Consider the following 26,756-nt stretch of genomic DNA (forward strand, 5'->3'; position numbering starts at 1 on the left):
GTATGCTCCCCACACATCACCTATCAGTGGGGCAGAGAGCAGAGTGATGAGCCAGTTGATAGAAGAAGATTATTAGAAGGCCATTGTTGGTAGAGGCTGGGGGATGGGGGAAAAATGTGTTCAGGACACCAGGGTTAACAGCCCTACTCTTTTCGAGAAATGCCCTGTGAATTTTAATGACCACAGAGAGTCAGGACCTCAGTTTTATGTCTCATCCAAAGGATGGTGCCTTTTTTTAAAGTATAGTGTCTCCATCACTATACTAGGGCATTAGGACCCACACAGTCTGCAGGGTGAGCAATCCCTACTGGTAGTAACCTTAGCTTTCCCAGGAGGTCTCCCATCCAGGTACTGGGCAAGTTCACACCTGCTTAGCCTCAGTGGGTTGCCAGTTGTGAGTTGCAGGGTGATCCATGAAATCTGCAGTTTCTTTTCTCTGTTTCACCTCTCAGTATTCTTACCGACATCCTTGATGTGCATCAGAACATGGGCTACTGCCCACAGTTTGACGCTCTTGATGATTTGCTGACGGGCCGTGAGCATCTTTATCTGTATTCCCGGCTCCGTGGAGTCCCAGAGGGAGAGATCAGCGGGGTGAGTCAGGCTTACACAACACCCAGTCAGACAGGGTGCAGTACCTTTCTTGAAGCCTCTGTGCGCATGGTTATTTTCACTTTATGTTTCTGTTTTCCAATGGCACACTGTCATCATTTTATAGGCATGTTTTATGTTATATATTTCATGTTTTTAGTGGCATGTATAGTGCTCATTTAAATTTGCCACAGTCAGTGATATTGTGTTTTGTAGTGCATGCAGACAGTTAATGCCAGCTCAGTTGCTGCTGTAATTAAGATCTCCATAACATTAAAAAAGCAGAGTGAGCAGCAATGCAAGAATGAATATCCAATCTTCTGACAGATGTTTGTGTTTTAGGTGGCTGAATGGGGAATACAGAAACTTGGCCTGTCTGAGTATGCCGACTGTAGTGCAGGGACTTACAGTGGAGGAAACAAACGTAAACTTTCCACGGCTATTGCCCTAATAGGCTGCCCTTCCTTAGTTTTGCTGGTAGGTGGAGCTATAATATAACTATTGGCTTTACTGTTGTGGTTTTCTTCTCCAAACAAATGCCCTACTTTTCTGAGTTTTGTGCTGGATTTCATTGATAGTGCTAGATGGTAGAGCATTCCTTCTGTGCCTGGCGTTAAATGTATCAAAAGACTGTCACTATAAACAGTATAAAACCTCACAGCCATGAACCCACATAAAGTATCCTGTGGTTGCCTATTTGTCTTCGTAAGGAAACGCTGCTGCAGAATCTACTACACTTTGATATTCAGCCCAGTATTTCACACTGTTTGTTTGCTGTGGATCTTTAGGATGAACCAACAACTGGTATGGATCCACACTCTCGACGCTTTCTGTGGAACTCCATTATGAGTGTTATTCAGGATGGGAGAGCTGTAGTGCTAACATCTCACAGGTAACATGTTAATGTAACTTCATGACTTCCATGCGAACACATGCGGGTTTTAAGATTTATTTGTTTTAATATCGTTTTAATATTTGTTTCATATAATTTGCGACTACTGTATTGCAAGTCATAACAGGGCAGGGCACATCCTATAAAACAGGTTTGCAATTTGCTTGAGAATGTATTACATGACAAGATGATTACATAATCATTCTGACAGCAAATGTGTCTTGTTTCCAGCATGGAAGAGTGTGAAGCTCTTTGCACTCGATTGGCGATTATGGTGAATGGAACATTCAAGTGTCTTGGGACAATCCAGCATCTAAAATACAAGTATGTCAAGCCCAGTTTCAATTTCCATTTCATATGAAAACAGCTTATAGGCATGGTGTTAATAAGGTATGTTCTGAAGTACTTAGCTTATAAAGAATTATTAGGAGAAAATAAAAAAGTACTGTAATTCCCTCAGGAACACATTTAATAACAGTGATCATTTCTTGAAATCAAGCAAAGAGAAATTGTATTATTTTTTTCCAAGAACCCCCTTGACTTTTTGTTTAATGTACTGTTTATTTCTTGTTTACTCAGTATTTATTACAATAAATAATAGGGCTCAAAGGGTTCCAATACTTGATTTTTTTAAGTATTTGAGTGCTCTAAATTGCTGCAGCCAACATAAATCCAATTTCATACTGTATCTGATTATTTTTCAAGTTGAAATTTCAGTTCCATTGTCAATGATTTTCACAGGGCATACTTTAATCAAAATGATTTGTCATTCAGATTTGGTGATGGATATGTAGTCACAATGAAAATCAAGGCAGCTAAACCCGGAGTTGTTCCAGACCTAAGCCCAGCTGAAGCTTTTATGGAGGCACACTTTCCTGGCTGTATACAGAGAGAGAAGCATTACAACACACTACAGTACCAGATCCCATCCTCATCTCTGGCCAGGATCTTTCAGCTCGTGGTTTCCAACAAGGAAAACCTCAACATTGAGGATTACTCTGTCTCACAGACCACTCTTGATCAGGTAATTGAGACATTTCTAAACACTTCCTAAAGATTTGTATTTTAAATCACATCTTCAATATAATTACTGAAGTGCAAATTATTTTGGATGATTGCTAATCTCAATGAGGGTACATTTATCAAATCACATGATTCAGGATAACCATATATCTTTGAATAAATATTTAAATCCTCAAGCAGTATATCTGCTATCAATGTTATCGGTTTACTAAGATCAAAAGTGAGTAAACAGAACAACATTGACAAATTTCTCCAGTCAAATACCATAAACACAAAAATTGTTCTGTTTGATCATCTCTTCCCCTTTCAATGAAATCCATAGCAAGCTAGATTCTATAGCTAGGATGTGCAGCATTGAATTTAGAGTGTAGGTTGTCTTAAACTGCAGTGAGCTGATTGTCTTCAGAGAGAAAAATCATCTACTGTAAGTGTTGGGAATAAAAAAGCAATACATTTTTGATCTTACATGAAGATATTTAGACTATACCAAACCTAAGATAACTAATTCACTTTTAAAGGATTGGAAAACCAAATGCCAAAAATCAAGAGCAGAGACAACAAGTCATTAAAAATATTTATTTCCTCTTGTATTTTCCAAATGGTAATACAGTTTTTGTAAATCATGAATGCACTTACCAGTTGTTTTGGTTTCATTTGTTCCTTAACCTCTTATGCAGTTGGTCATTCGTCTTTTGTTTCATTGTGATGCTGTTTCCTAGGTGTTTGTGAATTTTGCCAAGCAGCAGTCAGGAGAAGATGAAGATATTACATTGCATCCAAGAGCAGCTGGAGCTAGAAGGGATGTGAGAGTCTCTCCAGCTAATGCTACCCCCCAGAAATCCTAAAACGCGTGCCAATAGCTAAGAACTATTACCATACATCAGGTTTCTTCAGAAGCTGAAGAATTTATTTTTATGGTGCACATGGTAACAATGCCATTTCATTAAAAATTCATTCTTTGCTTAGTTTTTGTGCTTAATGTGTAGAAGAAACATTGCATCACAAATAACATGATTCAGTCATTTTGGCTCAGCTGTGCCTTTGCTACTGTTAGAGTTAAGCAAAATAAAGGCATTTTCACAGAAAGGTTTTTGATATCAGTGTGAATCATATATAAATTCTTCAGCTACAGAGAAAAAGCAGAATTTCTATGCTTTTGGCAGCACCAAGAACAACATTCCGGTAAGAACCTTTTAAATTCCACAAGTGGGAAACTCTCTACAGTTAACATATAAATGTATACAGTAAATCATATCATCAACACTAGAACGTCCCATTGATTTATCAGTGTATATGTAAAAACATGTAAGTAAATAATCTATTTATCTGTTGATTGGGGCAAGTTTATTTTTGCTGTTTTGAAAGCAAATTAGTATTTTTCATATAAAGAATTATTTTTATGATATTAAAAAATATTTTACTGAGGCTTAGAACAAATTCATGTACATTACCTGTCATTTATTATGCTTTTGTTAGACCTTTGCAATGCATGATGGGTAAAATGCTTGCAATATAAAGATTGTTACTTAGGGATTTGGTGCAATCGTGGGATGTGAAATGACAGAATAGAGTTGTGGTTTATCCATGTACCCTAAGAGAGATGCAGAAGTTGTAAAGACAAATACAGAAAGGCGATTGCCACATGGGTTTGGTTATTGCTTTTCCTTTGTATATCTTGAAGAGAGATAAAGCTATTATCTTGACAGACCTGAAACTGCTGTTATGTACTTGTTTAAATATAAACACCATACACATAAAATCGAGATATTTTTTTGTATGAATTGTACATATTAAATTGTTTCCTGCATTGTGTGGACTTGTGACAAAGACTTAACAAAGAATCTGACCCACTTTTATTTTAATAATTCAAATATTTTATTCAAAATGTACACTCTGGATAGAAAATACAGAGCAACAGCACCATGAATTGCAAGGCTGCATTAGTGTTAAATACAGAATTACTGAAAACAACACCTGAGAATATAGTAGCTCTTCATTTATCCAGCACGTGAATATTATAGCTCTCATTATAGTATATGAACATTTTGTTCATAATTAAAGAACATTTTATCAGTGCATGCCACTTTTGCACTTGTAAACATTGCTGTTTTACCTGTCTTAATATTTTTAGTCCTCATAAGTAATTTCCATCTTAAACATTCATTTCCCCCTTTTCAGGACCTTAATATTTTGATCCATTTGCTTCATTCATCTCCTTTCTGAATCTCTGCCTACTCGTAGTCTTCTGTTTTACTTCCTATGCTTTAAATCTACCTTTTATTAAACATGTATCTTTTGAGTTTGGAAGGAAATGACTTGTCTCAGTCAACATTTTCAACCAGCTACTGAATGAGGTCCATGTATTATGCTCATATAAATTAAGGTCCTCTCTATAATGTAATTTCACAAAATATATTTTCTACTACATTTTCAGCTGCTCCTGAAAGATTCCTAAGAAAATAATACCAGCTGTACATTCTGCTGCTGAATTCAATTAAAGATCCACTTCATTCTTTTTATTTCAGATGTGTTTGCATTTACATACTTTGCATTTTCTCCCCTATAATACTATGGTACATAGTTAAATTCTCATACAAATGTTCAGGCAATTGTCAGGTTAACTGTGATGTATCAAGACCTATTGTTCCTTACATAGCCAAAAGAACATATTGATATTTGAACATTTAAGATCTGAAATCTCCCATTTAGGCAATCTCTCAGTCCATCAAACTCATAATTTACTTTTCATTCATGTACATGTTTGTAACATGATATTGCAGCACCATTCTTTTTTCCAAACACCCATTCAGAATTTCTTTCTATGCATATACAGTATGCAGTATAGCTGTGCATTAGCATAGAAGTTGAGTTGCTTATTTTTTCTTATTTAAAAATCCATATGTGAATTTAAGAAAGAACATACAAAGTGGTCAAATTCTGTGAAGGGATATCTGTGCCTTTTTTTTTACAAACCAGGATTCAGGAATGATAAAACAGAAGAGGACAAGGGAAGGCAGGCACACCAATAAATTGACCTGTTGGGTCTTTGCGCACACCGTTGTTCACAGACGGGCAATATTGCGTCAGTGCAATATGAAGATGGTCAGTGTGCTGACACTACATTACTTAAAAACAAACATTGCCTCTGTGTCCTCTCTTGCACAGCTGTACAGTAACCATCTCAATTTAAAAATCTCTAAACAATACAAACCATATTTTAATTTAATTTGTTAAGCAAGTAAAATGGACTTGCATCACACTATACTGAAAGCATCTGTAGCCCTCTCTTCACAGGTCAACTCAAATTCACCCTTTCCCAAAACAGAAATAAAAAAAAGCCTTGCCATTGAGTCAGTCATTTTTTAAGGGCACAACAGGAGTGTCTTAGCTCAGCCCATAAGCCACTGATTGTTACAGTTCTCATCACCTTGCTTTCTGTCTGTTTGTCTGTTCACAGTAAGAAGGGAATTATAGGCATCCTCAGTTCTGGATAATCCTTAAATTCTCTTGTGTAAGTTTCATGTTTTCCTTTTGCCCAAATTGTCATCTGAATGAAACCCACAAGGGTAAACAGGGCCACTGAAGAAAAAAGAGGATACACATTGCTGAAGAAACAACAGCCACTAATGTAGTATCAGAAAATAAGACGTCAAAGTTAGACCGATCGAGGAAAAAAAAAAAGCTTACCTGGAATACACTGTGTCATGATTGTAAAACCGAGCCAGGCTCCTACCTGTAAAGTGAAGCACGGCCTTATTTAAAGCTAAAAGTTACATTTACATTTTCATAAAGTAAACTGTTTTTTACTGGAACAATGTGCTATGACTGCATTATCTTCATAACAGATACTGTAAATAAGTTTCTAATAATCATAAACTCTTTTTATAACAGATACAGGGATGACATGCCTGACATGCCTGACGAACCTGACGAACATTAGATTAATAACACTTTTTACTTTGCCCGATTTGACCTAAAAAAAAAAAGTAATTGTATTTCATGAATAGGATTTGTCATCCCTGTACCTTTAATTTGGAGTAGCACAGATATAAACAGCAGGATCATAATCGCTATCATTAGCATCAGTGTAATTTGATAAAAAAGTAAACTATTTAAGAATTTGAGTTCACACTTTACAAAAATTGCAATGTGCTTGGGTTCCACAAAGGTTCCATGGTCAGAGTTCAAACATTTTCTTGTAGTAACAGATGCAAAAAAATGTATTTTTAAAGACTGCTCACAATATGTGACATTTTAATAATATACACTCTCACCTCATAGGTATAATTAGGGCATGACACAAAGAAGAACAACCAGGTAAAGGGGTTCTTGGTTGGGTAAGGGACCTTCTGCGACTTGGGGCCTGTTTATATGACAAAAACAAGAATGTCTAATGGCATTCAAATGTACAAGGCAGATTCTGTTGCACATAGTGGACATTTGGATAGCACAAATCGATTTAAGCAACAATTATCACCTTCTGAAGAACAAACTTTAGAAAACAAGAATGCCTGTTCTATGCAGACTGACATGTCATTATAGTTTGCTTTTTACAACTAGATATAATATTGTTTCTTACACTCATTGTGTTAACATATATGACATATATGAAATAATACGGTGTCAAATCTGAATATGTCAAGTATTTGCATTTGAATTTAATTTGATTTTGAATTATATTTTCTAAAATATATAATAATCTATTTGCAGGGATGAACAACTCCATTTCTTTGTAGCCACAATGTGGGTCTTTATTTCATCTTTGCTCTTTATGGCATAATTAATCTGATGTGATCATTAGTTTAATTTGACCAGTTTATCACTTTTTTAAATGGTTTTCATCTGTTGATGGTTTAATGAGACCTGCTGGACGGTGTAATATAATGATATACAGTATGTAATGTAATATAATGATTAGATGCAATTATAAAAAAAAAAAATGAATTAAAGCACAAATACTGATAAAGATGTCTACACATACTATGGAGAACATTCTAAATCTAACTTCATATTTCTTCTATTACTCATCATAAAACTGCTTATCATGTAGTCAGTGTAGTATTGGCATGAGCATATCATTACTAAATATGGTGCCAGTACATCACAGGACCACAGAGAAAGAGACAATTTAAAATAGCCAATAAAACCTAGCCTCTATGTTTTGGGGAGCTGAGAGGAAACTGGAACACTTGAAGAAAACCAGCCCGAATGGGGAAAATCGTGCATACACAGAAGCTCCTATGAAGCTCCTTCAAAGCTCAAGTGCTACCATCTTCCCATGCTGGTCCCATGCAGAGCTGCTTTGCATTTATTAGAGTGACATTCTTCATCCAAGAGTGAGTCTATGCAGCTTTTTATCCCATATTGCTATCCCTTTTTACTTTGCTGGGGGATGGAGGGTCTTACATATTTTATTATAATGCATGAAACTTCATAAATACATTCTTCCAGATTAAATGATAGATATAAGTGAATATTATGAACATACTTACCACCAAATCTCAAATTTTTAAGAGCAACATGGATAGAGAAGTTGCCTGCCTCACAGAACTGAAAGAGAACACACATTTCAATCCTGTTAGTACAATATGATACACACTACTCTAGCTCTACAATATTCCACTCCTCTTTTCTGTTTATCCGGAGTCTACAATTCAGCATCATAAAGAAATGTACCACGGTTACATACCTTTTCTTATGTAGTAATAAAAGAAAATCCTTCATTATAATAAAAAGTCTGTGGATAAGTGTGGCTTTCAACAATGTAGCAAAAAGATTATCTGATGTTTCAAGTCTTATTGATGTTATAATACTTACCAAAAAAAGCGCCAGTGCATAGTTTACTTGCTTATTTCCATACGCTGTGAAAAAATGGGGGGAAAACATTTTGTTTATATTTCCTAACAGTAAGAAATTGAGTTTTTGTACTTGAAAGAGCTCAGTGACAATAATAAGGGCTACTTACAAGGTGGTGTATAAAGAGGGTGATTTATATAATAGGCCAGCCATGCTGCAAAGCCCCAATAGTAAATGCAGTTCTGAGTGACAGAAGACAAAAAAAAGCTTTTACACAATGAACTTCAGCCTGGACACGGTCATAATGCACAAGGTGGTTTCCAAATTAAATGAACAATTTGATGTAAAACACAGTACTGTATGAGTATGATATTTAGAGCACATTAGTGCACAAGGCCTAACTTCAAGATCTAGCATAGACATTTCCAGGACTGGAAGGTCACTTACAAAAATAGCCATTAAGTGACACTTTGGTTTCTATAGAAATCTAACAAATAGAAAGGTTTCTATAGATAATTGGGGTGTTTGTATAGAAGCCTTTACATTATTTTTGCAAGGGACGGGGTCTTAATACTTGCTTTAATATTGACTCCAAAGATTCTTTCCATATTATGTATTACTTAGTACATTTAATAGCAATCCTCAGAATCACCCTTTTTTAACTTTCAGCCAGGGAATATCTCTACTTGTTCCTTTGTATCTCTTGTACTGATCCACCCCAGTCTAACCTGCTTAATACTGGAACCATACTTCAAAAGCTGTAACATCCCAGAGTCTCACATCTCATATCTCATTATCACATTTTGTTTCTGTTCCTCACTATACTGTCTTTGTCACTACTAGAGAAGCAAACTAAAAATAGTATTCATCTATCCCTTTACCAAAAATAATAATAAAATGAATATGTTTATCGGTCTATATGCAAGTTCCAGCTGCAGAGGGTAAGATCATGTCTGCCAAAGACAGGAGCAAGCTCAATACATTGAAAGCTTTTATGATTCTGCAGAAAACAATTTTGGCATCATTAACCAGACTGCAACCTGAGCAATCTAGAGTCATAGTATTAAGATGAAGTTACAAGATTGCCATGAGCAGTGGTCTTTGAGAGAAAGAGGATAACGGTCAAACTTGAATGTGTTTTTTCCAACCAAGAATTAAAGCGCAGCATGCCCAAGCTATGATGCTTGTCATCACTGTTGAAAAATGTTCCGTTTAGTGATTTAGAAACACCAAGCAAGAGAACTGAAGAAAATGACACTGGAGAATGGAAACAATGCTGTATGTAATAAAGCAGAAGAACAAATCTTTTTTGGACAACTAAGGAACAAAAATCTTTTGAAAACTTTTAAATAAGACAATAACAGCAATAAAGTAAGGTAATTAGCATAATTATATTATTATGAAAAATGTAATTATGTAATTTCATTTCACACCTCTGTACACCTATTCTGACTTCACACCTCTTGATTGGCCTCTCTTTCTGTCCCCTGCTCCCGCCTCTCACTCCTCCTCCCTCCCAGCCTTTGTTCTCCAGCTACATTACCTTTGCCTACTGCCTTGTTTCTCTCATACCTGAAGAAGGCACCACGGCCGAAACGTCGTGTTTTCTTTCTTCTTTTTTTCAGCATGGAATAAACCTTTTACTTGTTCCTTTGCAGCCTACGCATGCTGACACAGCTACCCACCTGAACTATATTATTATAAAGACTACTTTCCTAGTCTATTTAGATGGCTCTGCTTCTCAGTGTTGTGAAGAGCTGGCTGCAAGATCTAATTCATATTCATTCCTATAATATCTATCATAATAATGGACTAATGAAAGAAAATATTACCCAGAGGTAGCTCGTTTTTTAATATTTAATTTAACAATGAGGACCAGACCTTCAGACTTACCCTCATGATACTCCGTAGCGGCATGGTACCATGGGAAAATCGATGCACGAATATTGTTTCAATCAGCCTCTTCAAGTAATGGAATGAGTGGCATACGCAGGCCAGGCTAGAGTGAAAGAAATGAAGTGGAGCATTAGACTACAAAAGGCAATTGTGTTTTAGGCAGAATTTTCAAGAGTGGAACAGGACTTACGTTACTACTGGGTAAGGACTGGAGGTGAAGGCATACTTATGGTGATAGATATATGGGAGACGGAAATAGAACAGAAGATATATAAAGAGTGGACCAGCATATTCAGCCAGGAACACCTGTGAGAGAGAGGAAAGAAACGAGAGAGAAATTTTAAGGTTTAGCAGTATTGTATTTTCTGAGTTTTAAAATCTAAAATAATGCAACCAACCTAAAAGACTGCTGAAGTTCAGCATGAGGTTCAGTATAACCCCTTTGAATTATTGATCACATGGTACCCTTGAGTTTCTATTTCAGTAACATACTGTATCTAAAGGGATTTCTAATACTGTTTCTATTTCTCAGAAATGTTTTGCAAAAATGAACCATCATTTCCAGGTCACAATGATAAAAAAGGTAAATGTATGCTACAGAAAGTGTTAGGTTTTATACAATAACCCATATAACCTGTATACCACACAAAGGTTTGGGTGTGTGAAGATTTGAATTTGGGCAGTTCATTTAGAACAGGAGAAGGGAAGCACAAATGTCTTTTCACAAATGTTGGTGGAGGTCTGAATAATCTGAATCATCTTCTCAGACAAGGAGTTGAAATTGGCAGCATGACTTCTTTCAAAAAGCACCTGAAATAGATCCTTGGATCACTTAGTGACCAGCTAACAGTGAACTAGATAGTACAAAGTCCCCTCTCATTTATAACATTTCTCATGTTATTATCTTGATCTGACAATTATGGACAACAGACAATACAGCAGTTACTGTACTGTTTTTTAAGTCTGTATAAGGCTTGATGGATTTTAGTACTTATATTGTTTCTCATCTAAAACTGTAAGCACCATGTAAAAAGATGGTTTGACTAATACACACAATACAAAATAAAAAACAAACAAAAGCTGTTAGAACACTTACTGTAAATTAATTGATCAAAATATACTTTCTGAGCCCTCTTTGAATTTCCTTTCATATAGTGTGTCTCCCTCTGAATTTTATATCCTTCCTTTCTGTTCTGTTTTATCTTATGTTTTTTCCCTTTTATCTCTTTTAATTTACACCTGTCAATTGAATGCCATGCTTAGACAGCTTCTGGTGTTTACCTGTTATATGATCTTTGCAAACATACAAGAAGGCAATATCAATTGAAGTAAAATATTAATTCAAAATTTTAGTCTTTTGTCATACCATTGTCCAGCCCAACTGGGGCCCTAGGTCTTTGAAGTATATTGTGGCAGTGGTTCCAACTGGCAGATTCTGTAAGATTTCATCATCTTTAAGTGCTTTTCCTTCTGGAATAAATTAAATAAAAATAATGGCTGAATTAGTGGAAAAAGATGCCTAATATACACAAAACTATCCCATGATACTGAAAAGTATTTAATTGACCATTTTAGTGATCTATTTTCCAAAAACGATTAATTTAAGGATGTGTGTCACACTTGTTAAAGTTTAATGTTTTATGTGGGTGACCAAATCAGAATGCATAACATCTTGTAGCAGCAAAGAATTACAATGCTCTTTTCCTATTGTAGGGTGAAGAAAACAAAACTGTTATTAAAGATTTCTGCTATGATAATGATTTTTGGCAGTAGAGTCAACTAATTTAAACGTATTCTTAAAAGTATCAGCTACAGTATATTATGTATTTTATTACAAACATAGCATAGCAATGGTATTATTTAAGAGCAGAACATTCTTCTGTTAATACACAGGGCAGGTATTCCAACATATGGCTTATGGATTTCAAAACACCCAAACAAAAAGACAAAAAAGATGGCGACAGTATAATCCTTGGGTGTAAACCATGTTAAATTAGGATCGAGCCATTAAGATTTTGAGCCAGCACTGCCACATTTCAAATAGAAATGACCCTGTTTTTCTCAGTTACAGTGCTGGAAGGTAAGTGTTAACCAGATGGCACAGATGGCAACTTCTTTTATTTCTGTCATGGTCTGATCACTTCCTCAGTGACAAATGGTTGCTGTTGCTCAGAATAAATGTCTGGCAAAGGTTCCCTTGAAATTGTTTTGGCTGTTCAACTCAAAGGTTTTACTGTTTACAGTTGGGGTTCAAGCACATCAGATTTCATGTTTGCTTGATCAGTGTTTATGCACAACTTTTCCAAGATGGTGCAGAAACTGAAGCTTTCGTGTATAGAAAGCTGTCATAAATTAAGAACATGTGGGTTAAAAGTAAACCTAAGTCATATTTGTCTTCTCTTGCATTTGAACTACAGGTAATTTGATTTTGGTTTTTATAAAAGAAAAATAAAATGGGCTCTCTTTTAGAGAATATAATGCATAGTGTAATAAAAGATAATGACATGATACAGTATGTGATAAGGTGGTAAATGGATATTATCCTAAGTATTAAATACAGTTGACATTAAAGAAGCTGCTATCAATGCTATAATACTTTCATGATATTGTTTGAGGTTTATAAATGATACAAAATACTTGTTTACTGATATTTTTTATTTCTAAATGATCAGATATGATTTATGCTTTCTTCAATTAACGTATTGTGTTTGATGACCTAGGGACAGTAAGTTGGGCTCTGCTTAAAGACAGTTTGTGTCAATAAATATTTGAAAGTGTTTCTTGAATTGAGTTTTTAATTAAGAAAAATAAAACTGTATTTGCACCCGTTGCTGCATATTAATGCACTTTCAGACAAAGCTAGAAACTTACTTGGATCAAGCTTGAGGGCCTGTCTTGATGGATACCACTGAGGGTCTGGAAAAATATTGATAAAGTTAGACCAGTACTACCACAGAAAAAAATGATTAGACTTTGATCTCATTCAGATAGACTGTAACTTTATAATAAAGTATTCTAAGCATCAAGTATCAAGTCAAAGATGCAAGTAATTAAGTCAAGTCCATTGGTATCCTATTTTACAAGATTTTAGCTAGGCCATTTGTAGTAAACCAACACTGGTTCTGCCAGAATTAATTCTCCTCAAAAACGGTTTTGGTAGCAAAGTGTGCATGAACATGCAAACTCCATCCATCCATTTTCTAACCACATCTTCGAAATCAGCTGGGGGAGCCGAAGCCTGTCCCAGCAAGCAATTGCTGCAAGGTAGGGTACACCCTGGCCGGGATGCCAGTCTATCACACGACAGACAACCACGAACGCAGATATGCACATATTCACAACAAGACCAGTTTTCCCAGAAGCCAATTAACCTACCAGTAAAATCCACATGAACACGTGAAGAACATTCATACTCCACAGCATGCAAACTCCTCAGTATAATTTAATTAGCTTTAAACTATAATAACAATAAATCTTAGTTCAACAGTGACACATTACTAAGACAGACTATGATAAGCAGACTATGGTATAACATCAAATTGTGGATCAACTCAAGAAAGACGTTCCAAGAACAACAACAACAGCAACAACAAGCATTATAAAGAAAATGTTTTGACATCCAATTTCATGACTTTCATTCATGGTTTTGAATAGTAACTTAATTTTTTGTTTATATTCAGAAATCTACATCACATTTAGAATATGTTAACTATTTGTCATTCCTCACATCTTTAGATTACTTAAACCAGCACTTTTTGGTATAATTTAAGATGCACTAGTATTAGGTTTAGTTTAGTATTAGATCTTTTAGCATTAGTTATAGTATGCTCCATATCTTTTTGTGACTTTTAAATTGGAAGAAGATTCAATACCTAGGACAGTACAAACTCTGTTTAATATATAAAAACTCTCATTTTAAATAAATTGTATGATCTTTCTTTACCACTGATATATACAATATATACTATACATAATTCCATGCAAGATTCTTCGCTGTTTAGTATTTGTCTATTGTTTTTTACTCCTGATTTTCCTTCTTTTTGCAGGAGCACAACTCAAAATTGATCAAATTAATTCTTCCATTTTGTTTTACCAAAAATGGAAAGATTTGTATTTTCAAGTTCCCAAAGCAAAAGTTTGGCTTAATGGAAGTGTATGAAGAGGAAAAAATAATGTTGATGATGGAACCCTCAATAGGAGCAGGATAAACTTGCAAGAAATTTAACGACTTAATTGGTGTAATGGATTAACTACTGAAATGTTTCCTATTGGCTGTTAATTAAACGGTTTACTTTGTGTTGTCATGATCATGTGCACAAAGACTTTGATCAATATACTGTAGATTCTAGATTGTTAAATGTTTTCTTCTCATCCAGAGTAAGCTGTAACAATAACTGTCAAAGAAGACTATTACTCTAGCAGCCAAAAATACACTTTTGCACAACACTATAGAGTTTATAATAAAATAGTAAAAGTTCACATAAACAATTAAAGTGAAAATAGCTGCAGACATGTCTCATGTATTATGTCAAAGAAAAAAAAAATTTAGACCATATAATAATTTGATCTAATTATCTGCTCATATGAATTGGCATCAGATTTTTTTTTTTTAGGTCTGAATTCCTACATTCAACTGCAGGAGATGAACGAAGTTAGAATTCGACAATGCAATGTAATAAGTTTTAAAAAAATCAAGGAAGTCAACCCAAACCATTGAGAAAAAAGAGGGCTTTCCCTTCAGGTTGTAAGAGATTTTTACACATCATGTACAGTATATGAGGCTCTATTGTAACACCTTTACTAACTGCTTTTCCAAGTCAAGGCAATATATTTAATAACTGCTATCATTGACATCTTGATAAATTTGACTTAACATAATCTATATTACTTCCACTCATCTGCATCAGAGGATATGACTGAAAACCTTTCTTTTCCTAAATAATAACCCCGCTTTTTAGTCATTTATTTACGTACTGTTTTTAATTCCTAATGGGAATCTCCATGTGCAAAGGGTTATACATTGTATGCTATATTTACTGGCACAATATGTACATTATAAAGTTTAATTTGATGACTTTCAATATTCCTTCATTTTTCTTCCTTGTTTTGTGCAAGAAAATCCCTAATAAACATACAGTTAAAAACATAATTGTACTTACAGCATTTGTGAAACAGACACTTGATTTCTCCCATAGTAGCATTAGGTTCCACCTAATTGAGTGATAAAGGGGAAAAACATTTAATGCTCTTCACAGAGGATCCTATTTTTCTTCAACATTGTGCTTTGAAAGAGTGAAGACATATTATGCGCCTTTATGGTTCTGTGGTTCCACTGCAGGCCACAAGCTCAACACTAAGAAATAAATCACAACCACTGCTTGACTGTCAAGACTGTACACTATTGGGCAGTAAGATACTTACCCATATCTTTTTTTTAGAGTTTTCACTACATGTGGCACTATAGCAGCTGATGTTTAAACAGTGCTAGTCTATTCAATAAAGGTAATGGGTCACAAATATAGGTACGTGTATCTGTACTAAAGACTTGAAAGGGCTGAAATAAATAATAGTTTTCAATTGTGTTTATATAGTTGGTAGAAAATAATGCTGTCCAATAGACAGCAACATATGAAATGGGTTGTAAAATATGACAGATTTTCTTGCAAAATCCTGATAATGCTATCTCCAGAAATTATTTTGACACCAGTGAATAAGAAATTCAATTTAGTTTGTATAAAATAGAAAAATCTTGAACTTGATAAAAGCAGCCATTCAAATTCGGAAACTCTCTGTAACCTTACTCTTTTGATCTTTCTGTCAACAAGGTAGAACACAGTTTTCAAGACAATTTCCCAAAGGCAATTGCACTAAAGTAATGACTCTCATTTCAGAGAATAGCTATAAATGCAAATAGCAGGGAAAGTCAATGGCTAGAAAATGAAGGACCTACAAAACACAGGATATGCTTGTTGCACAACTCAAATTCCTTGGGTACATTACAGAGTCTGTCCAACCTGCAGTGTTAGCTATTCTAACCATGTTAACTCATGCTGAGCGCCGTAAAATTATCCCACAAAAGGTAACAGAAACTAAACATATATTTCATAAATCAGTGAGATGTGTTAAATATTTGCGAACAGACGTGTAATTCATACTCCACACTACAGTAGATCAGTCAATGGCTAAGATTTAGTCAAACACGCACTATCCATGATTCACTCCATATGTCTAATAATTAATTAACTAAACAGCTAATATTGTTTAGTGATTACATGCATTTTTACACTTACATCCTTCTTAGATTTCAATAAAATGTTTTACGAAAATTACCATGCATTTTTCCAAATGAAATGATTCGTCTTTCCTTGCATGTGACCACATATCTTTGCCCTGTGATTCGTGAGCCTGAAAACGTAAACGTTTTCTTACCTTGTCTAGAAAGCATAGCTGCTCCTTTGTCTTGGCATCAAGTATCTCCACCTCAAAGAAAACATAATTTTTGATTTTAGCTGGTTCTCCCAGCTCTGACATGCCTTCTGCACATGTCTTCTTTATAAAGTGAGCAAGGGTGAACAGATCTTTTAATTCCACTGACTGTGCTGGAGCCATTCTCCCTTTTAGTGGTCAAAACCTCTGTGTCCTATGGTCATCTGTGCAGATATACCTTTGTAAATTCTACTAAGAAAAGGAATTTTCTTGGCTCTTCCAAGGAAGCATGCAGCCAAGTGTAGAGGGCTGGCATGTTCATGGTGACCTCATTGATATATAAGCTTATGAAATAGGAGACTGAAATGCAATCGCTGTTAGCTGTAAAACCCTGCCAGCAATGAAAGAATTTGATGGCTGTGACCACAAGAAATATTTAAAAAATCTTTAAAGTATATAAAACGCTTTGCATTAGTATAGGCTTTTTCGTCAATAATATGTAAAAAACTTTTGCATTTGGGAAGTGATTGCATAGAAACCAATGGTTTAATTCAAGATGAAGAACGGGATCTCAGGTTTCATTGCGGCCTGTATGACCATGGTATGCAGTGCACTGCCTTATGTGCTGGGCCACTGGCGTTCTGAACAGCATTGCAGAAGGAAAATCTCTGTCTACAACTGCCACTCTATATCAGAAGTAACTAGGGCATTGCTCTAAATTTATCATACACAAAATAGAAGCTAGTTTGTCATTCTCAAATTGTCCATGCCTTGTGAACAGCATGTATGAATACAGTTGCCTGACCCATTCTTTTGCACTGTGAACACATCTATACAAAAATTAACTGCAGTGTGCAAGTGTACGCATTTAATTAAGGCACAACCTAGAACTACTGTAGAACCCGAACTGGAAGAACCTGGAAGAAACTAAACATGGAAAAACAAGAAAGGAGCTTACTTCTTTGAATACCACAACCTGATGCGATCATTTGGAAGACATTGCAATTTACAATTAATGGGGAACAATTAATTGTAATGCAAATCATTGCCTGGTGTCCCGTCCAGGGTGTACCACTTGCACTTGTTGCTTGCCAGAGTAGGCCCTGGCTCCCTCCTGACCCTGAATTGGAAGAAGTGGTTAGAAAATGGATGGATGGATGAAAAACTGTAAGTGTATAGCATTGCATGCAGTTTAAATGCTGTTGTAGTCATAGAGTTTTGTGAGGAGTTAGTTTCCATGCTTTTGGTGTCATAATATAAGAAAGATATCTAGGATTTTATATGAATTTTCCTACTACAATGTTAATACCACACCCAAATCTCTCCATTTTCAAATATTGGAAATTTAGCTGTATTTGAATTACTCTGTAACTGCACTTTACATTTTTAAATGTCATTTCCTGTCTTTCCAGAACTTTTGTTAGTAAATTGAATAAATTGAATCAATAACATTGAATTGTTAATAGATATTTAGGTGGCATTGTCAATAACTTGTCGTTGTCACATTGAATACGTCTTGTCAATAATTTGAACATGTACATTTATTTACCTAATACTTATGAGGTTTAAATTAATAAACATACTATGTGACAGACAACAGCCCATCCTCTTAAATATATTGGAAAAACATTATTTGTAAACAATTAGTGTTGAGAGCTAGAAAGAAATCTGTGAAGGCCATAGTTGTACTGTAGTTCCACTACAATATACTTGCGTAGCAGCATGCCTAAGGATCCTTGTAAGGATTCATTGAAGGCAAGTATGTTGTCACTAAATCGTAAATTCCTTAGGTTTAAATGACATATTTACTCTGTAAAAAGTGGGATAAAATATAGCACTAACAAGTCTTAGCTTCATAAAGCAAGTCACCTATAATAACTCACTTTCACAGAAATTTCAACCAAATGCAAAACGCAAATGCTTCTGTGCATTTAGTAAGTGTACCACAAATGTCCAGCAATATATTTATTGAATTTAATAAAAATAAATTATATGGAACCCGTGCTAAGTCATCATTAAAACATCACATTTATCATAGAATAAATATGCTGTATGACATTAATGTATATGCTAATTATTTGAGTAAATAGGTTATTATAATACCTTTGAAAACTAAGTGTAGGACAAGCAATAAAAAATACAAAAAATATGACCAATATTTTCCAGAAAACATAATTAAAGCTTTCCCCAAATCAGAAAATACTTTAGAAGGCAGAATTAAAGTTACATCAAGTTGTGATGTAACTAGTCGTCTTCATAACTAAACTCTTATCAGTTCATGTTTTATGTTAGTCTCCTGTGGATATGATGCTTTAATCGAGGGATCCCCCTAGTGGCTTAAAAGTAACCCTTTATATACTACTAGAGCTATAGCAAGAGTACCTTCATTCTGTAGCCACAGTGAACTCCACTGTTCCAGACCATACTTGTGTTAGGTTTAGTTTGTATTTGTCTTGTGTTTTGCTTAATTTGTATTTGAACTGGAACAACATTTTAAAATATGCACACAAAAGTAAATACACATACACATTTCATATACACATTTCTAACAAGAAGACATTTTAATGGTCATCAGAGATCAATGATGGGCAATTAAGATTTCTGAAGATCGATATTAACACTAGACCTTTCTGATAGATCCAAATTGCCTTCCTAGCTGAGAGAGCTAAATTTCCCATTGCTGTATTTCAATACTGTCAGATTGCTTTATGCTTTCTTGTGAATATATTCTTTGCACATCACTCTGGTTTTAGACAGAATGCTGCTCAAAGTAGATCTGAAAATGTGGGTATTAATGAAAATCCAATCATAATGATATAAGGTTCATACAGTAAATAGTTGTATTTCTATGTCAATATCATCAAAAAGTGAAAGTGTAATTGATCAATTGAAAGTGATTTTTAAATAGTTGAAAGGTAGACAGTAAATTGTATTTACCTCTTGAATACTACCACAAAGTGTTTGGTCTGGCATTATATTTTTTATCAATATTAAATTTAATGTTGTGTGTTTTAATGTTTCTACTGTAATGTAGCTGTCAACCCGACTGATATAATAACAGTTGTTGACAAGAGAAAAGAGATTTTACTTAATCTTACAATTTGATGTCGTCAGTATGTACCGTTAAACTTCAAAATGATAATGTCTCTGTTTCCAATCAGTAAACAAGACAAAGTCTTCAGCTCAACAGCCAAAACAACTTTAAATTCTGTCAACATCTTTTGAGTGAAACGAACAGCACAGTCTTTAACAATTGACATGCTTACAAACTGACTGTACATTTCCTTGCAACACTACATAAATAAGTGGGAATACAGCCCTCTATCCATTTTCTAACCTCTAACCAATCTCTTCTTCTAATTCCGGGTCGCGGGTAAGCAATGGGCAGCAAAGGGTGTAAGACAGATCAAACCCTGGACAGAATGCCAGTCCATTGCAGGGCAGACAGACATGCACATTCACTCCAGGGCCAATTCTCCCCGAAGTCAATTAACCTCCCAGCATGGTGGAAACCCTGCGTGGGATAAACTTTACATTCCCATTGCTTTCAATGACAGTAAAACATATTATTTTCTCAAAGGGTTGAGGGTAACTGAAATATGCTGGGTGAGATATTTCTATCAGTAAGCTACTAGCAACCAAAGATCCAAGATTGGATGAATGGTCACCACTTGTTTGCAACACTTCTTTTATTTTTACAGGCTAAATTGAAATACTGAATATTTGGAGTAAATTCCCATGGCTTTTATTTGATCAAAACAGCAGAAATATGAGTTTTTGACTGAAAAATACAATATGTCAATTCCATTTTTTAGGGACAACATTAAAATAGTGCAACTGAAAAGTGCGTCCGCTTCAGTATTATGAAATGGTTATGATCAAGGTTTAATAATGAATTAATGCTGATTTCACACTTTTTTACCTTTGTATAACCAAAACATAATATGAAGAATTAATTTTCGAAATATTCCTTTGAAGAACAAAAATAATTGTGGAATCTAAATGTTGATACCTAAACCTTTTTCACTTACCTTTTTAAAACTGTTTAGATGTCTAGTATGGCACAATCTCAGCATTGATTGAGCCAAATGTATTTTCTTCTTTTTTTACAGACACTTGACATAATTTATCTATCCTTACCACATGCTACTCTCCTGGAGTAATAAGATATTCAGAGTGGAATTCTGGCTTCCTATGCTTTTCTGTCAGATTAATTTGAACCTCACTAGCTGTATACAGTACTTCACTGTCACCTCTGTCATCAAACTTGGACAACTTCATTTGCATAGTGACTTATTGGTTAGTTGATGCTTGTTAATTATTTTCCAAGACTTTTAATGACAATCAAGTTATTTTTCCTGACAAGGGTCTTATGAATGATGCAACAAAGCTGTCATTGTAAGCTCAGCAGGATGATGTGGATCTGCCAGCCATTTTTTATAAATAACCCTCAATCTGCACTGTGCTAATGTCTAAGCTTTCTTTGAAGGACAGTGCATTCCTTTGTACAAAATGATGAAATCCATACAAAGATTATATGTAGAACGAATCAGATAAGTCCCATAAGCATTGCTGCTGTATGCTAAATCTGTTTGCATCCTTGTAGTATTTAGCATTAGCCTCATTACAAACTGTAGGCCTGTATCCTTTTGCAACATGGACTGTGACTTTTGATGATCTGTTCATGGTCAACTGACTTAGTGTTACTTGCAAGAAGGCACTATACGTCTATGGGCCTTATAGCAAATAAATCCCTGTTTGGAACCAACAGAGATTTACTATGAGTAAATTCAGTAAATGTTTTGAATGTAGCATTCTTTGCGCCTGTTAAAAAAACAGTTCTAAATATTAATCTATCCATCCAATAACAATAATCTAACCCCTTTAGCCAGTACAGGGTCACTGGAAGTCTGGGGGCCTATCTTGGCAAGCAAAGGGCGCAAGGCCAGGTGCACCCTGAATGGGACGCCAGCCCCTCACAGGGAAGACAAACACAGTCACGTACACACTCACACCAGGGCCAGTTTTCTCAGAGGCCAATTAACCTACCAGTAAATCTTTGGACTCTGGGAGGAAACCCAAGAACTTAGTGGAAACCCATGAGAATACTGATGTTATGTACTGTAGATTTTTTCCATGTGAATGCAAGACTATGCCTAGACTACAACTAAAACCTTAACATGGAAATTTAGATTGTTAATTGATATATATTTACATTTTTAATACATTTTAATAATAGTGATCAATGGGTGAAATGTACAACACATATGTATACTTCCCAGTTTGATTTGTTACTCTTTATTTAGCCAGCTGATTTTTGTTCTTGTCTTTGATGAGCTGTCTGAATTACTACTCTTCCAGCTCCCCCTCTCTCATTTCCCTTCTGCTTTGGCATATACAGTAGCCTTCTAATGACATTGCTAAGGGGAACAAATGGAAAGAAATTCTAGCAGGCTTCAACATCTATGAACATCAGTGTTCACCAAGTCATAGTTGTTTTTTTAGGTTACAAGGACACAAGACGTTGTAAAGGGCACTGATAGTAAAGCGAGAGACATTTTCTTTGCTTTCTACCATGCAGCTTTAACAGAATGATGTGAACACCAAAGGTGTTGCCTCTAATTTAAAAAGAATTTTAAATTTATTTGAGCAATACAAATAAGTATACCGTTAAATCACATGACAGAATGCATTTAGGATATTCAGGATTGCCAGGTATTTTCAAGGACTTTGTCTTTCAAGGCCTTTGTCCTTGAAAAAATAATTATTTACAGTATTCAAATATACTCATGATTACAGGAGGGACCAACTGTCAACTAAATAAAAACATGTGATCGTGGGAATGGTTTCATGTGATGACCTTGCATCATGAAACTGAAACAACATTACATTATTGCAGTTTCCTGTGCTCAAGGAATATTGTCAAAAGGAATTGGGATAATAAGATGATGAAACGTACTACTGTATATATAACTAAGAAAACCTCATTGTTAATAATTTTTGTAAATGTTAAACTTCAATATTGAGATGAAAAGAACATAAGTATAATAATATGAGTAGAGTATATAATAATAGTGTAGGGGTTATAATATAATATAATTTTTCTTTCATAGTAAATTCAAAACTCTGAATGGTAGAAAGCATATGCCGTCATTTAAGTCTAACTGGTTTTATAGTAAACTAACAAACACTTGTCCATATCCGTATTTTGGGTTCATTCTATAGGACTATCAGTTCCTAGCATTACGTATTGTAGTTTGAGTGACTTCATGTACCTTTCTGACAGATGGACAGATCAGATTCTAAATCTGCACAAAAGGTCAACTGCCATCTTAGAATCTTAATATATTCAAACTGTAGAGCAAAATAGTAGATTAAAATAATGCTTATTGCTTGCATAGATGTAGATTTGAATGTTGCATTGCTGGTCTTTTAATCTTAATTACACTTTGTCAGCTTTGATGTACAGCATATGCATAGCATCTGCAAGCAGTAATTTGCTCTGAAAGCACTCCAACCTGTACAGCTCAGCAGTGCTGTCAATTGTTAAATTGCTCTTTTACTGGATAGTGTAATAATGTTCTAATGGATACCTAAGCTTTTGCTGAATATACAGCAAAAAACACATAGACAACAAGTTTATCCCATCCATTCTAATTTTATAAAACACTGCATCAGATTTAGCTTGAGTATTTGGATAACATCTGACTCTCTTGAGCCCTGCATTCCTAAGTTATTGATTTTCTTTTCTCCTTATAGCAACAATTGCTTACAAGATGGGAACTTGCAAACTTGAAAAATAAACTTCAAAGCTGCACTGTATATAAAACACAACTTTACTTAAATGGTAAAGTATATTTTTTGGAAGGCTTTCTTAAAAGATTGTCAAATTTGTTACAATATTTTATAGATCATCAAAAATTGTGTGTTGTTTTGTTCTGGTTTTTTTATTATAAAAAAATAAATATTAAAAAATTAAATTGCCACTAAACCAGAGAATATGTAACAAAACACAAATAGAACGTATAGAAATTAGACCTGAATGTGTAAATTTACTGCACTGTAGTCTCTCTTATGAATAAAAAAGTCAATCAGGTGCCAATAGTCATTTTTCTATGAGTTCTTGGCAGATGACAACTAAATATTCAGCCAAAAGTCGAGCAAAGAACTGGAGTGATTCAATTTGCATAGGTGAACAGAAAGTTGAATTCTCTTTAATTTATGATATAATCAGGATCACTTATCAAAAAATAAAAAAGTCTGAAATCTAAATTATAAACTCATTTTATGATTTCATTCTGAATTATTTACTTTTATCTGATCTAAAGTTCAATGTCTTATGTGTGTGGTATTTTAACATATCTTTGTCTCATTTATGTCCAATGTTTATTTACCACTATGTGATCAATCACTTAAATTAATAGCTTAAAACTACAATGATGGAGGGAGGCATAGGACTAAAGGGGGGGGGGGGGTATTTCTTTGATTGTTTTCTATATTGTTTCCTAAAAAAATTAAAAAAAGGTTTGATAAAACACTCAGTTGTTTACTTTCTGAACACAATATGAGGTGGACTTTGAAAGACTTTGAATATCTCTTCTCATTCAGTGATATAAGATTCAGTAAATCACATTTGTTTTTGGTTGGTATACACCTGGTAAATCAAGTCTGTGATATTTCAGCAGTCATCTAAGAGTCCTTCATGGTCAGCAACTAATACACAAAAATAATGATACATTTCAGTTCCTTTAACTATTATGTTTAAGCACATCATTTTTACTAATCTTGTAGATGATGATTTGAAGTGTCCTAGAGTTCTCATAAGCAAAAGCCTAAGCTGCTCTGGGCTAAGAGACATGGGTCACACGTTGTGTTGATGCATGAGCTGCTGTTAATGGGTTACGTTACCAAGCAACTGATGCAGTAGAGGATGCAGTTTATCAAGAAATGAGGCAAGTCCTTTCAAGGCAAATATTAAAATGGAAATATTCCATGTCGTATTCCATGAAAAAAGCAATCAGTTACTAGGCCTTAGCCAAATATATATTAAGAGCAGAATCAATTCATTTGTATGTAATGCTTCCTGGTTTCTGGAAATACGAATATGATTGTAATGATGCTTTAAAAATCTTCCAGATATATGACAAAAAAAAAAACCTTGTTTACCTTTTCAAATGTTTACCTTATTCCTGGACTTTTCTAGAAGTGGTTGGAGATAAGTCCTAATTATTTGAATAAGAATTAACATTTTAGGTGAACAAGGAAAAAAATAAAGTACTGTATTAAGTCATTGTGTTATAAAAAGCACCATGAAAGCTAAAATACTAATCTGAACAAACTAGTTGGGAAATGAAAATAATAAAGTACTTTTATATCTATTAGGCAGTACCTACTTAAACAGGTTTTTCTAAGATTATTTCAATGTTGAGCAGCTACATTAATTCCTCTGATCAATTAGCTACTATCAACCAAACAAGTTATACAGGCCGAATGACTGTCTGAAATTGTCTGTAATATTTCTTTTGACTGTATGAAAACTTTAGATCTATGATAGTATATAGTCGTTTTAAATCTCATTATGAAAAAGGAAATGAGGGAAATATGAATAACAAACTCCAGTAAATTCAAACAAATTAAATCAGATTCTTCTCCTATATTCCTTTTCTATTTTAAGAAAATTTCTTTCATAGCAAGAAATGTAGTACTCTGTTTTTTAGAGGGGAAGAACTTGGTAAATCAATAAAAGAAATAATCAATAAAAACATTCAGTTCACATCTAAGGCCCCAGTCTGGACAGCAGGCCTTATATACAGTAGGCTAATATCTTTAGTTCTTGTCGAATAAAGTATCTATCTATCTAGCATTGCAAATACAGAAGTATTAAGGAGTATGTTGCTGCTTTCAATAGAAATAATTAAATACTGAAAGAGTGAAGTTCAAGGTGTAAGATGAATCTTGTTTATTTTAATGAATATTTAAATATTTGAAGTATTTCGCTGAAGTATATTTGCTATGCTTTTTCTGATGCCAAATGAGCAGCATTTTTACATAAAAATGTAAAAGCATGAAAAAGAAAAACCAAAAAAAGCTATTTTAAGCTAAACTATTTAAATAACATCCCAGTTATAACCCATTCCTCATGAGATTTTATTAGAATAAAATAGCTATATAATACCATAAGGCCTTCTTTTAACTGATAGAGTTTTCAGGTCTGCACAGTGATCTCCAGCGAACATCAAAAAAAGTTTTGTCAAATAGCATAATAATGTGAAAATGCATTTTTTTTCAGCTCATATTCCTTCATTTTCCCATTTGTAAAAGAATTATAAGAAATATTTGACACATGGCAATATTTCCTCCTGGTGATACTAACTTGTAACTAAAATATAGAGACACAGCTTTAGAAAGTGAATCCTGTCTGGAAAATGACAGCACTAAAGTTACAGTACTATAGTAAGATTCTACTAACCCCTCTAGCACTCTAGCAGCCTCGGCAATAATCATTTTAAAACCAAGTACAGTACATTCAGCAAAGATGGGTATAGTGTCAGATTAGACATTCCCAAAGCAAGCAAATTAAAATTTGCAGCTGACATTACCTGTGTGGATTGCACTGTACATTTGTATCGATGAGCATTACTGTGGTCTCTGAGCACTTACCTCAAAGAAGGTTACTCTGCTCATTCTTTTAGTGCTTGTTTCCTTGCTTTAATTCCCTCACTCTTAAGCAAATAACTGGAGCTCTTTTCCTTCTCTGACAATCACGGCATTAGTGCCCTCTTTCCGCTGAAGTACTGCAAGAACCAGTGATTGAGAAATCTGACACTCTCATTCATATCTCCACTGGGAAACAGGGGAAGCCCTCCACTGGCTGTTGCTGTTAAAATAGAAATGCAACGTAAGTTATGGTCAGGAATGTGCTCTGAACAGCAGCAGCTCCCAGAAGATGAAATGGTTGTGGAGAGAAAGTAACAGCAAAAAGAGACTGACTGACTCAGGGCAGTCAGTGTGGAGTGAAATCCCCCTGTGACTATTGTGCACAGAGATTCGTTAGACTGCATACTCAAGTCTGCTTTCCTCCACCAGGAGAGCTTTTACATTAACCCCTTACCTTGCAGGAGCTCTGCCTGCG

At 34.7% G+C, this 26,756-nt stretch overlaps 2 protein-coding genes across 7 annotated transcripts in view; one reads left to right on the forward strand and one right to left on the reverse strand.

Moving 5' to 3' along the window:
• Nucleotides 1-4,265, forward strand: part of LOC148651965 (retinal-specific phospholipid-transporting ATPase ABCA4-like) — a 47,732-nt gene extending 43,467 nt beyond the window's left edge. For all 3 annotated transcript variants that reach the window (XM_088598344.1, XM_088598343.1, XM_088598342.1), the window contains 6 exons: nucleotides 453-594; nucleotides 934-1,068; nucleotides 1,380-1,483; nucleotides 1,715-1,807; nucleotides 2,258-2,507; nucleotides 3,226-4,265. In XM_088598344.1, coding sequence (XP_088454470.1) covers nucleotides 453-594; nucleotides 934-1,068; nucleotides 1,380-1,483; nucleotides 1,715-1,807; nucleotides 2,258-2,507; nucleotides 3,226-3,351 — 850 coding nt within the window. In that variant the 3' untranslated portion in view covers nucleotides 3,352-4,265. The remainder of the gene's footprint in view (nucleotides 1-452; nucleotides 595-933; nucleotides 1,069-1,379; nucleotides 1,484-1,714; nucleotides 1,808-2,257; nucleotides 2,508-3,225) is intronic.
• Nucleotides 4,266-4,357: 92 nt separating this feature from the next.
• LOC148651966 (very-long-chain enoyl-CoA reductase-like) lies at nucleotides 4,358-26,577 on the reverse strand. 4 transcript variants are annotated; one of them, XM_088598353.1, is made up of 14 exons: nucleotides 26,285-26,574; nucleotides 17,583-17,744; nucleotides 16,628-16,678; nucleotides 15,358-15,409; nucleotides 13,070-13,114; nucleotides 11,565-11,668; nucleotides 10,389-10,504; nucleotides 10,196-10,301; nucleotides 8,472-8,544; nucleotides 8,324-8,367; nucleotides 7,999-8,056; nucleotides 6,781-6,869; nucleotides 6,194-6,239; nucleotides 4,358-6,085 (listed from the first exon to the last, which is right to left on the reverse strand). In XM_088598353.1, exons 4-14 carry the CDS (start codon nucleotides 15,389-15,391, stop codon nucleotides 5,958-5,960), a joined length of 843 nt encoding a protein of 280 aa, XP_088454479.1. In that variant the 5' UTR covers nucleotides 15,392-15,409; nucleotides 16,628-16,678; nucleotides 17,583-17,744; nucleotides 26,285-26,574; the 3' UTR covers nucleotides 4,358-5,957. The 4 variants fall into 4 exon arrangements, with proteins under 4 accessions (XP_088454479.1, XP_088454478.1, XP_088454480.1 ...); XM_088598352.1 differs by lacking the exon at nucleotides 17,583-17,744 and having other exon boundaries at nucleotides 26,285-26,577; XM_088598354.1 differs by lacking the exon at nucleotides 26,285-26,574 and having other exon boundaries at nucleotides 17,583-18,336.
• Nucleotides 26,578-26,756: the final 179 nt, after the last annotated feature.

The sequence above is a fragment of the Lepisosteus platostomus genome, chromosome 11, assembly GCF_059453375.1.
Source record: "Lepisosteus platostomus isolate fLepPlt1 chromosome 11, fLepPlt1.hap1, whole genome shotgun sequence".
NCBI lineage: Eukaryota > Metazoa > Chordata > Actinopteri > Semionotiformes > Lepisosteidae > Lepisosteus > Lepisosteus platostomus.